This window comes from Nothobranchius furzeri, chromosome 5 (genome assembly GCF_043380555.1).
Source record: "Nothobranchius furzeri strain GRZ-AD chromosome 5, NfurGRZ-RIMD1, whole genome shotgun sequence".
NCBI classification, from domain to species: domain Eukaryota; kingdom Metazoa; phylum Chordata; class Actinopteri; order Cyprinodontiformes; family Nothobranchiidae; genus Nothobranchius; species Nothobranchius furzeri.
The window spans coordinates 41,295,799-41,311,946 of record NC_091745.1 but is presented as its reverse complement, the minus strand read 5'-3'; the positions used below and the strand labels follow the sequence as shown (position 1 = coordinate 41,311,946).

The 16,148-nt window shown below is 42.8% G+C and overlaps 1 protein-coding gene across 5 annotated transcripts; it reads right to left on the bottom strand.

The window, feature by feature from the left end:
* Nucleotides 1-4,301: 4,301 nt before the first annotated feature.
* On the bottom strand, nucleotides 4,302-15,284 carry zfat (zinc finger and AT hook domain containing). Of its 5 annotated transcripts, none has more exons than XM_015975732.3 (24): nucleotides 15,129-15,284; nucleotides 14,691-14,849; nucleotides 14,292-14,423; nucleotides 13,978-14,088; nucleotides 13,647-13,730; nucleotides 13,459-13,581; nucleotides 13,307-13,371; nucleotides 11,950-12,005; nucleotides 11,782-11,856; nucleotides 11,447-11,598; nucleotides 11,277-11,368; nucleotides 10,986-11,134; nucleotides 9,664-10,393; nucleotides 9,493-9,598; nucleotides 9,190-9,422; nucleotides 8,872-8,953; nucleotides 8,626-8,742; nucleotides 7,368-7,541; nucleotides 7,206-7,294; nucleotides 6,886-7,024; nucleotides 5,025-5,131; nucleotides 4,864-4,951; nucleotides 4,642-4,739; nucleotides 4,302-4,562 (listed from the first exon to the last, which is right to left on the bottom strand). In XM_015975732.3, the coding sequence occupies exons 1-24, from the start codon at nucleotides 15,145-15,147 to the stop codon at nucleotides 4,362-4,364; spliced, it is 3,381 nt and encodes a 1,126-aa protein (XP_015831218.3). In that variant the 5' UTR covers nucleotides 15,148-15,284; the 3' UTR covers nucleotides 4,302-4,361. The 5 variants fall into 5 exon arrangements, with proteins under 5 accessions (XP_015831218.3, XP_015831221.3, XP_015831219.3 ...); XM_015975735.3 differs by having other exon boundaries at nucleotides 4,302-4,556; XM_015975733.3 differs by having other exon boundaries at nucleotides 11,447-11,595.
* Between the last annotated feature and the right edge of the window lie 864 nt (nucleotides 15,285-16,148).

The window sequence follows — 16,148 nt, the reverse complement described above, 5'->3', positions numbered from 1 at the left end:
AATATCGGACCGGTTTTATTTATCAAGCCAATACCGATATGTTAAAATGACTAACATCGGCCGACACCGATATTGATGCCGATATATTGTCCATCCCTAATTGGTGACGTGTTGTTGTTGCTGTAATTTTTTTCTGCAGAGGTAATGGGCATGCAGGCACCCCAATATTCTCCATTTCTCTTTATTTATTTATTATTCTTCCATCAAACCTCAAGCAACCCGAACAGAAACGTACACCCTCAGTACCAACTCAGTCTGAGGAGGTGTGCTGTTACTTTACTTGGCATTTCGAGTTAACACGAATAAGTAATTAACAAAACTCCATTTGTAATATTTTTGTGTGTTCTTATTTATTTAATTCCTTTAATTTTGGCTCCTCACTCTGCCTCTATCATAGTTCTGAAGCTTCTGCCTAAGAAATCAAATTGTTTATAGTTCCAGCTGTGAACTTGACCCAACAGGGGCTGCGCAGTGGCTGTTGCCTTGTAGTTAGAAGGTCCTGGGTTCGCTTCCCAGCCTGGGATCTTTCTGCATGGAGTTTGCATGTTCTCCCTGTGCATGTGTGGGTTCTCTCCGGGTACTCCGGCTTCCTCCCACAGTCCAAAAACATGACTGTTAGGTTGATTGGTCTGCCCAAATTGTCCTTAGGTGTGAGTGTGTGTGTGCATGGTTGTTTTTTCTGTGTGACTCTGTGTTGCCCTGCGATGGCCTGACTCTCTGTCCAGGGTGTACCCCGCCTGATTGCCCGTTGACCGCTGGAGATAGGCACCAGCCCCCCCCCCCCCCCCCCCCCCCCCCCCCCCCGACCCTGCGTGGACAAAGCGGGTTCACAGAATGGATGGATGGATGGAACTTGACCCAACATTCTCAACTTATCCTGTGGTATGTCACAAGTCATCAAGGCTGCAAAAGATGCAGGACTTGTTCCCCTTTGAATAAAGTTTATCTTTCCTGACTCATGAAATTACTTTATAATTGTATACATTTATATAATCATATTTTGTTGAATGGCTGCACAATATAGTTAAATCCTAAGAGATTAGTAATGTTGAATGCTTCACAGCAATGACTAATTAATCACAGTAATGTTTAATAAGATTTTACTTCACATTAAGATATAACTTCTCTAAGTGAGTGAGTGAAGGAGGGATGTCTGACGTATTTTGGTAACGCCCTTTAAACTTGTCAAATTCTAATTGGTGTAAATGTGTAAACAACAGTTTATAAAATAAAGTTCACTTCCTGAACTAACCAGTTCTAAGCCAGCATCCCAGTTTGGCCAATGGGGTAAGCAAAGCACAGGAAGCAATCCTTTCTCGACCCCAAGGCCAAAGCCTCTTTGCAACACTTGGCAAGGCAAGGCAGCTTTATTTGTATGGCTCCTTACAACGGTATAAAACCGACCAAAGTGCTTCACAGAAATGAAAAACATTAAAAACAATACACAACATAAAAACTAAAGCTGAAGAACTAACACTGAAAACACTAAAAAGTCTCTCATGCTGAGTTAAAAGCCTAATCATAAAAACAGGTTTTCAAAAGAGATTCAAAACCAGACGGTGAAAAGGCCGGCCTAATGCTTAACGGCAGAGCAGCCCAGTGTCTAGGGACCACTGCAGAGAAAGCCCCGTCTTCTCTGAGCTTGCATTTTGTTTTTGGGACTTCCAGGAGCATCCTATCAGCCGACCTCAGAGACCGTGCAGGGAAGTAAAAAACCAGTAGCTCAGGGAGTTAATCTGGAGCAAGGCCATGCAAAGATTACAAGCGGCATCAGATGCAACAACTCATCAGACATGGAACGTCTAACAGACCCCGGTAGCATCTTACGGCTGGTGATAGTTTAATTCAAAGGGAACTACGCCCTTTGAGATTCCAGGAGCTTGTCCATCCGGTGACGTCACCAACCTGGCTGCCTTTCCTCCGACCACCGAGAGCCTCAAACACGTGCATCGTAGATCTGCACAATGGCATCAGATGGTTTTCATGAATAATTGATAGCTTGCTAAACCAAACAGTCAGACTGATTTTACAACCCAGACGTCACACATTTCTGATACTTAATAAGGTTTTGCTACATAACATCTAAGCTTACATCCATCATCCCATTCATTGCCTCAATAACATTGTTAACCCTCCCACTGTCTTTATGGGTGACCCCGCGAGGAAAGTTGACCATTGAGCAGGAATGATGGTTTATCCCTTGAGGTCCACATGGCAGGGGTGAGGTGGTGCTCACTCCCAACATGAACCCAAAGGATAAACCATCAATCCTGCTCAATGGTCAACTTTCCTGGCGGGGTCACACCCATTAGGACAGTGGGAGGGTTAAAGCATCACTGTCATAATTTATCACGTATAACCATTAGTTTAGAAATAAACTATTAAGAAGAAACAATATTCTTGACTATCTATGAATTAACATGAAGTGTGTGTTTCCCTAGTAGTCCAAAGAACCTAAGTTCATATTAAATCAAATATTCAAAGACCAATAAGATTGATGTTTATATGGAATATCACATCTTATTGATCATCCAGTATAAGTAACCACTTCAATCACGTTACAAGGATAACAGAAAAGTTTCTGTTTAATCTATAATTAAACGACACAACACTTTTCAATAGGGCTGCGTGGTGGAGCAGTTGGTGGCAGCATTAGGTCTTCCTGCATGGCCATGCATGTGTGGGCGCCCTCCACCAGACCAAAAACAAGAATGTCAAAATATTTGTTTAAAGGTGAGGAGCACTGGAAAAACTTTTTCTAATGATTATTGTCTGATTATAACGGGTCACTCTGAGTTTTTCATGCAGGCTGAACATGAAAATAGTCTCCTACACCTATCTCCTGTGTTAGCTTCTGAATGAAAAAGAGGGTGAAATGCTAGGATTTGAAAATCTTTACATATCTACATCTCACTGTGAATTTGCATTCATTGCCTCATCCATCTTAGCACGTGTCCACCCACAGGAAGGCTTTTTATTTTTGCAGCGAGGAGAAACTGGAGTGTCTTGGGCCCAATTCCACTACTCGCACTTGCACACTTGTGCCCTTCACTTGTGCGTTCCCAGCCAGGGGTGCGAGTGCGTAGGGTGTCCTGATTCTTAAGTACGGAAGTTGACCACGCCCCCGTTGCACCCTCAATCTGCACTTCACCCAAGTCCGCAGCGATGCAGACCTCGGGCAAGGGAATCACCAACAAGTCATTGCTGCAGGAGAAAAGGCTCAAGTTCCTTTTCTGAAAATATGTATTTTCTAATGAAATTAGTTCATTTCAGGACAATTATTTGATGCTCTGAATGTTTTAAAGCAGCAATGAAGTTAAATTTATTTCAAATAATTGCTTTATTGTTTGTTTGAAAGTTGTTAATAAAGGCTTTTGAAAAAAGTTTCACAGCGACCAGCATCCCGGCATGCGTTGCAATCGATGACGCAATGCTCCCCGTCTCAATTCGGCAATTATTTGCACACTTGTGTACCACGCACTCAAACCCTACTGCGCACTTTCTCCAAGTGCACTTTGCTGAAGACTGCAGAGCGAGTACTGAGATTGGGCCTTGGTGATAGTGACTTTGCAGCATGGCTGAACCTGTTCTGTTGGCCAATCAGAAGCTGTGTGTGCATGTATTTAATAATAATAATGAGCAATCCTGCTGTTTTAAGCCCACCCCTCCACCAGCAAACTTCTGGATCTGAGAACAAGAGCATCATAGCTTTTTATGACTCATAAGGCATTGATTTACACTAGAGAACACTGCAAATGTATTGAACAAACGACTAAACCACACCTTTAATGCTACAGCTGCTGTAAGCCATTCATACGTGCGTGCTCAACTCCATAAAATCCTGCTGCAAACACTGAAGGATCATAGGCTCCACGAGAAGTCCTGTCTGCTCTGTTCCTTAACAGCCTCAGTGTCGTGTCTCCAGTCCAGGTGAACACCAAGTTGTTTATATTCTTGCACCTCTTCTCCTCATCTCCTTAGTTTGGTTTACTTTCGAGATGCCACATTTCTCTACCAGCTGGTCTAAAGTTCCTTGTCCCTCTCCGACAAACCCTGCAGAAGACTGCTAGACTTGTCCTGGTGGCCTGAGGTGTCTTGAGTGAAAGGTTTCAGAGGCTTTAACACAGCTCAGGGTTTCTTGTCCAGGTTATAATTGGTTCTTAACACAAAAAGACTAAATTCAGTATTTTCACATTCACATTGATACTCTGGGTATTCTTACTTTGGTCAGTTTAAACAAAACATTGTTTTTTTTTTTATTACTGACTTAAAAGTCCATTTAAATGATGATGACAAGCAAATATTTTTTCACATCTTCATTTTAATATTTTTGGTGCCATGAAGATGAAGTCTGAACATTTCTAGTTGATCTCTACAGTTTGCTCCTGGATGTAGACGATGTAGTGGTGTGTGTCTTCTCCCTGAGTGAGGACTGTCAGGGCCTCCAGGCCGCCTGCGTCCTCCACCACCATCAGCTGGTTACCGTCCAGACTCTCTTCTGTGTTCACCACCATCAGCTGATCACTACATTCACCAACTTCCTGCTCCTCAGCCACCTGCAACTTCAGCCACACATCATCATCAGTGTTGCTGTCAACCACGCCTCAGTTCCTGACAACAAAGTGATGTAATGCCCTTTACCTGTTGGACAACAGTCACAGTACCGGGAGCCATGGCAACCATGGAGGCAACTGCATCTTGGGTCTCCGAGCTGAGCTCAGAGATCTGTTGGGTATTTACTGAACACAAAGACGTGTTCACGTTTTAATTAAACCACCATATCATTGTGCACACAATACCAACAATAAACAGAAAAAGCTACACGCAGTTTAACACGCATTTATCTACTGTTGCTATGGTTACCGTTGTCCTCCAGGACGGCCACAGTTGCTTCTGTCAGCTGCTCTTCGTTCTCTACAGTTACATACTGGGCTTCTGTTTCCACAGCAACCTGCACAGGTAGATGTTCATTTCACCTGAACCAGCTTTGATTTTACAAAAAGTGCAATAAAAACACTGTTTACCTCCCATGTGCCTTGCACGGCTTTCTGATTGTGTCTGGTCTTCAGGTGACGGTTTAACTCCCACTTCGTTCCATAAACAAACTCACACTCAGGACACTTCCTACCACCTGAACACACACACAAGCTACATTGGGTTAAGCTGAACAAAAAACAGATATCTGATATAAATATTCAGTAGTAATACATAATAATGCCCGGTCCCTGAAAGTACCACAATACTTCCACCGGGGGGGGTATCCAGCATGTTTTAGTGGTTTCTCTGCTTCAACACACTAGATTCAGTGGCTGAATCACCTGTGCAGCAGCTCATCAGGCTCGGCAGAAGCCCGTTAATCACGTGCTGACTGAAATCAGATGTGCTGAAACAGAGTTACAACTAAAATGTGCTGGATGCCGGCCCTCCAGGCCCAGAACTGAATACCCCGGACTTACACTGTATTTACACCTGCAGGTACCAGGGTTCACAGTGTATTTAAACCAGAGATGTCCGACATTATCTACCAACCGTTAAGATCGGCCGTTATTGGCATTAAAATGTAAAATCAGAAATGATCAGTTTCTGGTTTTAAAGTCACAATGGCAAATTTGGAAAACAAAACATTTTTTATACCTGGAATTTCCCCCCTTTCAGGAATCATGCATGATTTTCTTTTGAAAAATCCATAAAAGTAATTGTCTATTCCTGTACTGTGAAATAATGTAGGCAAAACTCTTTATTTCCTTTCATGCTAAACCCGCCCGTCCCGTAGAGCCCCATGCAATCTGAACTGAACCCCGTTCAGCATTAACCGACAGCACTGGACATCCGCTCAGTACGACGGTCAATCACAGAGCGTGCACAGCTTTTGAGGACAGATCTAGACAGATGCAGAATAACTGTGTTTGCTGGCTAGGGGTGAATGTTCACAAACCATAGGTGTTGCTTTTTATCGTAAATACGGACGTGATAATGTGATGCATTTGTCAGCCACTATATGGTGGCGTTGGATAAAACATACTCCAGATTATAGCTTTAACAATTTTCTGACATAGTATAGCTATAAATATATCATGGAGATAATTTAATAACGGGGTCTTCTTGCATTTGTCTAAAACCAACCATTAGACCATCCGGTTGTTGGTCTCCTTGAACCGTCACACTACCCTGGGTCCTCCATTCATCAGACACTTGCGTATTTAGTAACAAAACACCAATGGTGTGAGAAGTTCTCCGTTTAATAATATGAGAGAAGGAGAAACAACCGGCTGCTACCACACCAACTTTAGGACTAACAACCAGAGTCCCAAAAAGTAAAACACCGTTTGAAGCAAAAAAAAAAAAAAAAAGACACATTGCCCATATTTCATTCCATCACAGTACAGGATACAGCTTTTAGGGATTTCTAGAGAAATCATAATTCCTGACAGAGAGAAACCTCTGGATTGTAGCTTTCAGTAGACATGATAGGAGATATGTGACGTTAGCTACCTGAAATTATTTAGTTTTCCTCTGGCGAAGGCACATATGGTTTCAATTTTTATCAGGATGGGAAATTAAAAGGTAGACAGACAATATCATTAAAAACTCAATATCAAACATCCCTAATGGCTGCCAAACACTCTACCCCGATGCAGTAAAATAGTCCTTGAGGGCCGCTATCCTGCATCTTTTTGTTGTTTCCCTGTTCCAGCACAGGAGAATCACTGGTGCAGCAGCTCATCGAGCTCTCCAGGCGCCAACTAATCGCCTGCTGATTGAAATCAGGCGTGATGAAGCGGGGAAAACACTAAAACATGTAGGAGAGTGGCTCTAGAGGACTGGAGTTTGACATCTGTGTTTAAAGAACGTGGTGGATCTGCAGAAGGAGAGGAGACTTCGCACCTTGCTGTTTCAGAGCATCTGCGTTTGGAAGTCCGGGTCCGGCGTTCTCATACATCTCATCAGGGTGCTTCATGTTGTAGTGTCGCTTCAGAGCACCAGCAAAGTTACAGGAGTAGTGGCAGTGAGTGCACCGAAATGGCTACACACACACACACACACACACACACACACACACACACACACACACACGTATATTACTATACTTATGGTGGACTGAATTAGTAACATCTGACCATCTGAACTTCTATTTAAATGGTAATTTCTTCTCTTGATTAAACAGGTTTTCTTGGAGCATGACGCGTGTGAACGCTAATTCCTACCTTAAATTTAGCGTGTTGCTCCATGTGTCTGAGCAAGAGAGGTTTAAACACTGACGTGAAGTGACACTCCGAACACTGAAACCTCTTTCCTGGACAAACACATAATAAGTACCTTTACATGCGACTACTTGTTTTGGACACTTCGTGCGGTATTCGGTGTACCTTCCTCTGTGTGGCTCAGCCTGTGGCTCTTCAGGGTGAATTTTGATTTGAACTTTTTCCCACACAGGTCGCACAGGTGATGTTTCTCCATGTTGTGCCGGTTCATGTGAGCTTTCAGGTTGCTCCGGCTGCGGCTGGAGTAGTCACACACACTGCAGACGAACGGCTTCAAACCTGCACGCACGTATAACACCAAGATCAAACAGCAGAGCTGCAGATTAGGAAACACAACTGTAAAGATGTTATTTGCGATGATAGGCAGGATTTTTCAAAAGAAAATACATATTATATTTATCACTGTTTTGGACAAGGATTCCATGGGATTTATTTGAAAATGTTATAAAGACGCTGTGTCCTCTCTCTGAGACCTCCACCAGGGTATCTGCAGGTTTAAGGGAGCCAAATTTAAGACTTTTTAAGACCTTTTTAAGGCCACTTTGACCAAATTTAAGCTATAATTTCCAGCTATTGCCTGGAACCGGTGCTAACCACGTCGCAAATGTGGGATTAGCCATCCAGTTATCATTAAACTTGCAATTCCCCATGGCGCAAGCGCCCACTAGCTTAACCAGCTAATGTGCTCATCTAAAAATAGCCCCCTTTCACATCCAACTGAATGTGTACGGTTTCGCTTACGCCAACGTCGTACACAACAAAAGCTGAACACTAACTAGACATTCATGAAAATTTTATAGAAATTAAAGAATCTTTTTTATTGGGTCTTTGTGGTCATTTAAGACCTTTGGAAACTGCATTTAAGGATTATTTGTAATTTTTAAGGATTTTTAAGACCTTAAATTTGGAAAAGCAAATTTAAGACTTTTTAAGGACCTGCGGATACCCTGTCCACACACTCCTGGTATCTGCGTGCAGGCTGCAGCATCTCAGCATGGGGACAGCTGGAGGGTGAGAGACTACATCAGTGGAAGGAGAACATGAGGCGTTAAAAACTAAACAAACAGCTGCACCAGCTAAGATGCGTTAGGAGTTTCAGACACTTTGCAGATGAGAACAAAAGGAGACAAAGCCACTTCTGTCAATAGTCATTAGGTGGACTTGGACAACTGTATTTGCAACTTAACCATCAGTTATTCTCTGCAGCATCTAAGTGTGTTTTCTCTCTGTGGAGGAAAGCCAGGAGGCTGGAACAGATGGAGGCTCAGCTCAGACACCGACTCAGAGCCGCGTCATCAGGGATGCTGCAGGCTTGAGCTGTGAGAGGTGCTTGTCTGTGTTTTAACAAAGTGTGAGACTGCACCTTGATGTGCCCAGATGTGCTGCTGAAAGTCACTGCTGTTCTTCAGGAAGTAGGAGTCACAGTGAGGACACTTCTCAGTACGCTGCACCATCGCTCCTTTACCCACGGGAACTTTATCTGTCAACAGGGTCCGCATAAACAGGAACATATTCAAACATACGCTTCCAACGGGCTGAGTTTAAAAAGGCGAGCAGTGGATTTGTGCACTTTGGTGGACAGAGGGATTAACGTCGACGTGTCCTTTACCTGGGTGGGATGTTTTCATGTGCTGCTTTAATCTGTGTTCTAGATAACTGCCGTGACAGACGGGACAGGTCACACGGCTCCTCTGTCAACAACAATCAGACAGTGACGTAAACACAAAAACTACCGTGAAACAGTCAACAGCAAAACTCAGATCTGTCAGAGAGATCACGTCAAACAATTCAGTCCAAGGATGTTTCTGAGGACGGATTAAACATACCTAAAGTATTTCCATCATAATATTAAAATAACTGCATATTTAAATGGATTTTACAGTAATCATTATTAAAGTGTCCTATGAAGTGTCCTTGGGTCTTCTACCTGGTCCTGGTGCGTCCTCGCGTGGGCCTGAAGTTTGTACTTGTCAGCGGTGGTGAATTTACAGCCGGGAGCCGAGCACGGCAGCAGCAGATCGCTGTGCTTCTGGATCTGGTGTCGCTTTAAGGAGCTCTTGGTGATGGAGGAGTAGCTGCACGTCAGACAGTGATACAGGTGCTCCTTGGTGTGTGTGCGCACATGGATATTAAAATGAACCTTGTACCAGAACAGCCTCCCTGCAGAGCAGAAACTAAACACAACATAAAGACACAAACAAATCAGTCCAACTAAGTGGGATCATCTCACCGCAGTAATGGCATTCCAGGTTTCCATAAACTTTTCTGAGTCTCTGGAAAGTCTCCATATCCAGTGGAGTCTTTTGGAGGGAAGAAAGCACCTGCTGGAACGCGCTCTGATGGGAAAGAGGATCGTGAACGTAGGAGTAACAGGACGCTAATGAAAACAATCGTTGTTTACCTTTTCTGAATTAGGAGTTTGAGCGTTTTCTCCCAGAGTACCTGAAGACGAAGGTGTGTCTCTGTTGATATCGGAGCGTGCTTTTCCTGGTGAAGGGGTGTGTGTGTTCTCCTGTGGTGGGATTTCAGAACCAGCCGCTGACAAAGACATTTGCGTGTTTCCTTTAAGTATTTCAGCAGCAGCAAAACTTTCCGTTGTTTCATTTAACTTCTCATCAGATGGTGTCTGACCACGCCTGTCCTCAAAACGTCTCTCAGCACCTTCGTTTCTTATTTCTTCTTTTTGTTCACTCCCTTTATCTATTTTCACACTTCCATCCCCGTCTCGCCCTCCGCCGTCACCGTCCATGTTCTCTTCCATCTCCTGGGCCTGCTCGCTCCCTCCTCCTCCTTTCTCAGGCGGACCCAGACAGTAGCTGATGTTGATGCAGTCGATGAAGGTCTGCTCTAGGTCAAGCTCGGGGTGAGACTGCCCCAGGTGACTCCTCAGCCTCAGTGAGCTGACCAGATTTGTGTCACACACGCAGCAGATGTACAGAAAGAGGTGCTTTCTGACGTGGGCGGCGAGAGCCGCCATCTTGGTGGCAGCGTGATCACAGAGCATGCAGGCGAAGGGGGGCTGAGGCAGGTGGACCAACATGTGGCGCTCCCGCTCCAGCTGATTCTTGAAGCGCCTGTTGCAGGTGGAGCAATGGTACAGGAGCTGCCTGAGGCCCTGGCGAGTCTTCAACCTGGATGAAACGAACAAAATGACACGTGTCAGGGTTGGATCTCAGAAATGACTCGCGTCTAATCTGACTTATAAAATCCCATCGCCAACCTGGTCACTGAGTCATGTTGCTATGGAGACAATAAGTGTGCTGTGAGCCCATTTTTACACATTAAACTGCACCACTAAAAGTGCACAGTTCACAGAAAACCATCAACGTGTGGCCAAGACACTAAAATCAACTTGAAAAAGCCTAAGAGAGGCAACTCACAGATGGCTGAACTCCTTCATGGTGTCAGCTTTTATATCTTAGACAATTAGGTGTCAATGCTAAAGACCAATGCTGAAAAGCATCCACTGGTAGAAAAGCGAGGGGCCAGGTGGCATTGTCAGAACCGCAAAACAATGATCTTCAATAAGGGAAGATGTCTTCATGTTCTGGAGCTCTTGACTAAAGGACCAGAACCAACCCTTAAAAGGCTCAAGCACGCTCCACCTCACACATCTGACTCAAACGTGACATTACTGAGCAAACCCGAACATTAAAAGCACATTTGATCCCAACTGTGTTCCTCTGACAGTCGGTCTGTGAGAACCCTTCTGCAGAGTCGGACCTCAGCTGCTGGTAGTTCTGGTTCACAGCCGAGTTGCTCAGGTTGTGCTGTTTCTCCATGTGTTTCAGTAGGTTCTTCACGTCGGCGTACTTTTTCTCACAGAAGCTGCAGGGCTGCTTTATCTTCAGATGGACTCGCTCAACGTGAACCTGAGAGGCCAGAGGAGCGTCACGTTCCATTTCATTTAATCAGAAACACTTGAGGTGTAATGACAGGAGACTGTGTAAATAAAAAAAACTCACTATAGCGCTTTGTGTTAATGTAAAAACAACAGAGAAGATTTTAGAGCACCTTCAGGTGTCCAGGGCTGAGACAGCTGAAGGGACAGTGCTCACAGCTGAACTTCTCTCCTGTGTGCTTCCTCAGGTGAACAATCAGGTTGGCTTTAATTAAAAACAGTAGAAAAATCACCTCCACGTTTTATTTTAAAGGTTCATCGTTCATCCCGAGCTAGGACTTACCCTTGATGGCTGAAGCGTAGTCACAGTGCGGACACTGAAAGGGTTTTTCCTGAGTGTGCGTCCGCAGGTGGGCCACCAGCGAGTGTCTGAACTTAAAGATCTTCTGACAGAACTCACAGGCAAAGACCTTCAGCTGACTCTGAGGGAAACTACTGGACAGGAGGGGACGGCATTACTAGAACCAAATGACCAACTTTACTGCTGTAATAAAGTGAATTCACTTGGTAACTGGATCCGTGCTGGACAGAAGGACTAATGCTAACACAAAAAAAGCTACATCAGAAAAGCTAAACTTGACTTGCAAAGATAAAATATACACAGGGTTCATGTAGTACCTGGTGGAGTTCTGCTTGATAGAATATTCCTGAAACCCTTTGGTGGTTGCTGCTGCTGTAGGGTTTAGATTAGAGCTAGGAGCAGAGAAAAGGTGGAAACAACTTCACACGGACACAAAAACAAAGCTTATTACAATATTAATCTTATTATATGAATGATTTTTCTACCTTGGCTCCTGGTCTGTTGTGTCTTTTTCACAGGCAGGATCTCCATTTCCACTGTTCTAAACAACAAAAAACATAAAAGAGCAATTCACCCTCAAATCACCGTTTTGCTTATATCTGTATGCTTGAGTGCCTAATAGTCATTAATTTGGCATTTTAGTGGATGTCATTCAGCCTAAAACTGTTATTGTGGCGCCCTCTTCAGGTGAAAACTGCATTACATTACATTTGGATCTGCTAATGGAATCAGCTAAAACGATAAACCATGAAGTTATCGGTGCACCGCTACGTCAGCTATAACACGGGTGTCGTTTTCACTGCTATGCAGATGATCCCCAGGTATACGTGCCTTTTAAGAAGGGCCACAGTCACGCTCTGCACTCTGCAGTCTCTGTTAGACTGTCTTGTTGAGGTTAGGCAATGGATGTTCTCCATCTTCCTTCATTTTAATGACAAAAAGATGGAGGCTGTAGTTTTTGGGTGGGTGCAGTGGTCTTCGGTTAGTTCGCCCCATTCTTGATACTGAGTGTGACTTCTCAGGGTGTTGTGCTGGACGGGGATCTTGGCTTGGACAGGCAGGTCAGTACAGTGACCAAATCTAGTTTTTATCAATTAAGAAGGATCGCCAAAGTAAAGACCTTGCTGTCAAAAAAGGATTTTGAAAAAGTAATTCATGCTTTTATTACATTAAGGCTTGATTAGTGTAATTCTTTGTACCTCGGCGTTTCACAATCCCGCCTCTCGCGTCTTCAGTTGGTGCAGAATGCTGCTGCACGGCTGCTCACTGGGACGAAAAAGATGGAGCACGTTACTCCTGTGTTGGGCCCACTGCACTGGCTGCCTGTTTGTTTTAGAATCCAGTACAAGGTGCTTTTATGGGCTTTTAAATCTTTGCATGGCCTTGCTCCAGATTACCTCTCTGAGCTACATGGCCGGCTGATAGAGGACGCTCTTGGACGTCCCAAAAACAAGACGCAAGCTCAGAGGTGACAGGGCTCTCTCTGCAGCGGCCCCTAGGCTCTGGAATGTGCTGCCTCTGAGCGTTAGGTCGGCCTCTTCACGGTCTGGTTTTAAATCTCTTTTGAAAACCTATTTTATAATTTGGCTTTTAACTCAGCATGAGAGTCTTTTTTGTCTTTTTAGTGTTAGCTCTTCAGCTTTAGTTTTATGCATGTTTATGTTGTGTATTGTTTTTTAATGTTTTCATTTCTGTGAAGCACTTTGGTCAGTTTGATGCTGTTGTAAGGCGCTATAGCGGCTCAAAAACATCTCTCCCTTTCCTCTGATGAAGCAGGTGGAGATAACTCCACCTCAAAGGAAGGAGATTGTCTGAACCACAGCCTGCTGTTTTTGAGCTTACCTGATGTTGAGCTGGATCCGCTGAAGCTAACTCGTTCTCAACTGGAACCATTTTACAAACACCTGCTAAATTTAAAGCAACACATTTTATATTTTTCATCAGCTTTTGGGGAACATTTAAATAAAACTCACAAAGACGTATTTTAAACTAACCAGGAAGTTTTTTATCTTCAGCCAGAATGACACTGATGACTGTTTTTTTCTGGCTTGCCATTGGACCTCCTTTGTTGAAGACTTGACTTCTGTTGCCTCTTGAGCAATTAAAGCTGTCCATGTCTACATGTGGAAAAAGTTGTTGTTAGAACTACTTATAACACACAAATCCCAATTTTTTAACTTGCCTTTCTCTGGTCTTGTGGAGTCGTTTTGCACATGGCTCAGATTTACTCCGTTAGAGTCCAGATCTCCTCCGCTACAGACGCTCCCTGAAAATGACCACGTGTTAATCAGAACTACCTAAACTTCTAACTGGCAAGAACACATTTTGTTTTTTGTGAATTTCCCGATCGTTTCTGTGCACCAAGAAACATCTGATAATGTTCAGTTATCGTAAGAATTTGTTTTCTAACACACTTCTTTTGTTGATCTCCAGGTCCTGATCTTTGGAAGCTTCTGAAGGACACATTGGGACTTTTGGAGTTTTTGTGAAAATGTTCATATGTCTTTTCTCACCATTTTCTATGAAATCACTTTCTTCTCTCAAGCAGATGTGTTTGAGGATCTGTCGTCTGTTTCCAAACGAGCGATGGCAACGCTGGCACTCCAGCCCATCTAGGTTTTCATCTAAACATAGGAAAACAAAACATGAACAGAATGCATCCCTTAAATAAATACACCCTCTAAGTTCTGAGTACAATAGACGACAATCAGCTGAAGGCAGATCTTCATCTATGAAATTAAAGCTGTTTAATGAAATGTTAACATCTAATAGCAGATTTTACAAAGGCAGTGGGACAACCATTAAAATGTAAGCTGTGCTACTGTACCTTCGAGAGAAATAGCATCAAGGTCTCCTTTTACTTCAGAATGAGCGGTGGCGGCTGTTCCCTCTGTCAAGTTCACTCTATTCTTCTTTACGGAGCCTTTTGGTCGTCCTCGTTTTCTCTTCACTGGATTTTCTGAGAAGCCGTAAATAAAACTGTTTAAATATGGCATGCTAACAAATGTGATTTCTTTTCTTAATTTCATTAAATGAAAATAAAAAAAACTGCTATTTAATGACGTATTAAACAACTCCACACAAATCCAGTGCTGCTATAACATGGGAGCACATCTACTGTGTCTTAATTGGATACTAAATTAAAGGTTTTGAGGTCAATTGTGAAATGCATAGATGTGCAAATATGACTCTTTCTGTGTATCATTGCAACATCCAGGTACTTTACCAGGCAGTTTCTCAGCAGCCTCTGCAGGAAGTGGCTGCAATGCAATTATGATTTTTTCTGGAGACGTTTGCTGAGGATGCAGTTGGGAGCAGTGGGCCAGCAGCTGGGAGCGACTGGGAGAAAACAGGTTGCACAGCCGACACATGAACACAGAACCAGCTGAAAAGACCGGACACAAATAAAGCCATTTAATGCAAAATAATAATAATAATAATAATAATTAGACACCACAAAACCACTTTCTGTCAAGTTTGTCCTCGATATTTAGAAATAAAATGCACAATTTTATAATCGGCGTATAAAAGAAAACACAATATAAAGATTCTTAGTATCTGTGCATGAAGGTATTTTGATACATAAGTGGAGTTTGAATTTGAGCCCCATATACAATGAGGACAAGAACAACACATTCGTGTTAAAAGTGGCTAAAACTCGTACCTGTTTGTTCTCCATCCATTCTCTCCAACTTATAAATAAAACAAGCCACAGAAGATTTTACCGATTACTCAACACGAGTAACGCAGTATAAAGCTATAAGTATAATAAACCAGTGTATATTTGTCGAATTTCACTTGACGAAGACTCAGTTCTGTCGAATCTGCGACGCGAGTTTACTTAGCCACAGGAAGTTGCAAAAATTAGCATTTCCACAGCGCCGCCTAACGACGGGAGGAGGAAACCACAACTTTTAACGCAACAATATCCTAAAATATTGTTTTAAAATTTTTATATGTGGATTTTGGTATCAAACAGAAATGTTCCTCAATAGAGAATGGTGAAAATGGAATGAAAAGCTATTAAAATTCAAGAATGTTGATAAAACTTTTATTAAACAATTGGAAATGTACATTATTTTACTTACATAAACAGCTTTTTTTCTTTTTCTTTACATAAACATTTCAGCTCAGACCATTTATCAACAGTATCTGAGCACTATCGGCTACACACAAAGGAACAAACACACGGAAACTCACACTAATCCTCTTCAATCCTTACTCCATTTTTACATTTATGTCACAGGTTTGTTTTCAAACTTTTGTTTATGATAAACTGAAGAAAACATTCAGAGAGGATTTTGATGTGCAAACTACTTAAACATTAAAAGTGCATGCCCTATTTTCAGCAAAATAAATTGTGTCAGAAGGAAATGTGCACATGCATCATTCAGAAAAAAACAGAAGTGAAATCAGCTTCACCAAGATATTTTTGAATAAGCTTTATAATGCTTCACATACCTCAGAGTAAAATTAGTCTCAGTTCAAAACTGATTCAACAGTTTATCTTTTTATGCCAATATGTTAAACTTTACCCTCGTGTTGTTGGTTTCGACCGAATGATTGTTGGTATTTCACCTGCTGGAGTTGATTTTGTTCCACACTGATGTACCGCCCCAGGTACATTTGTTGTGCAAACCGTCTACTTCACAACTTGACAGTTTAAACTCAATGGAGTCGACAC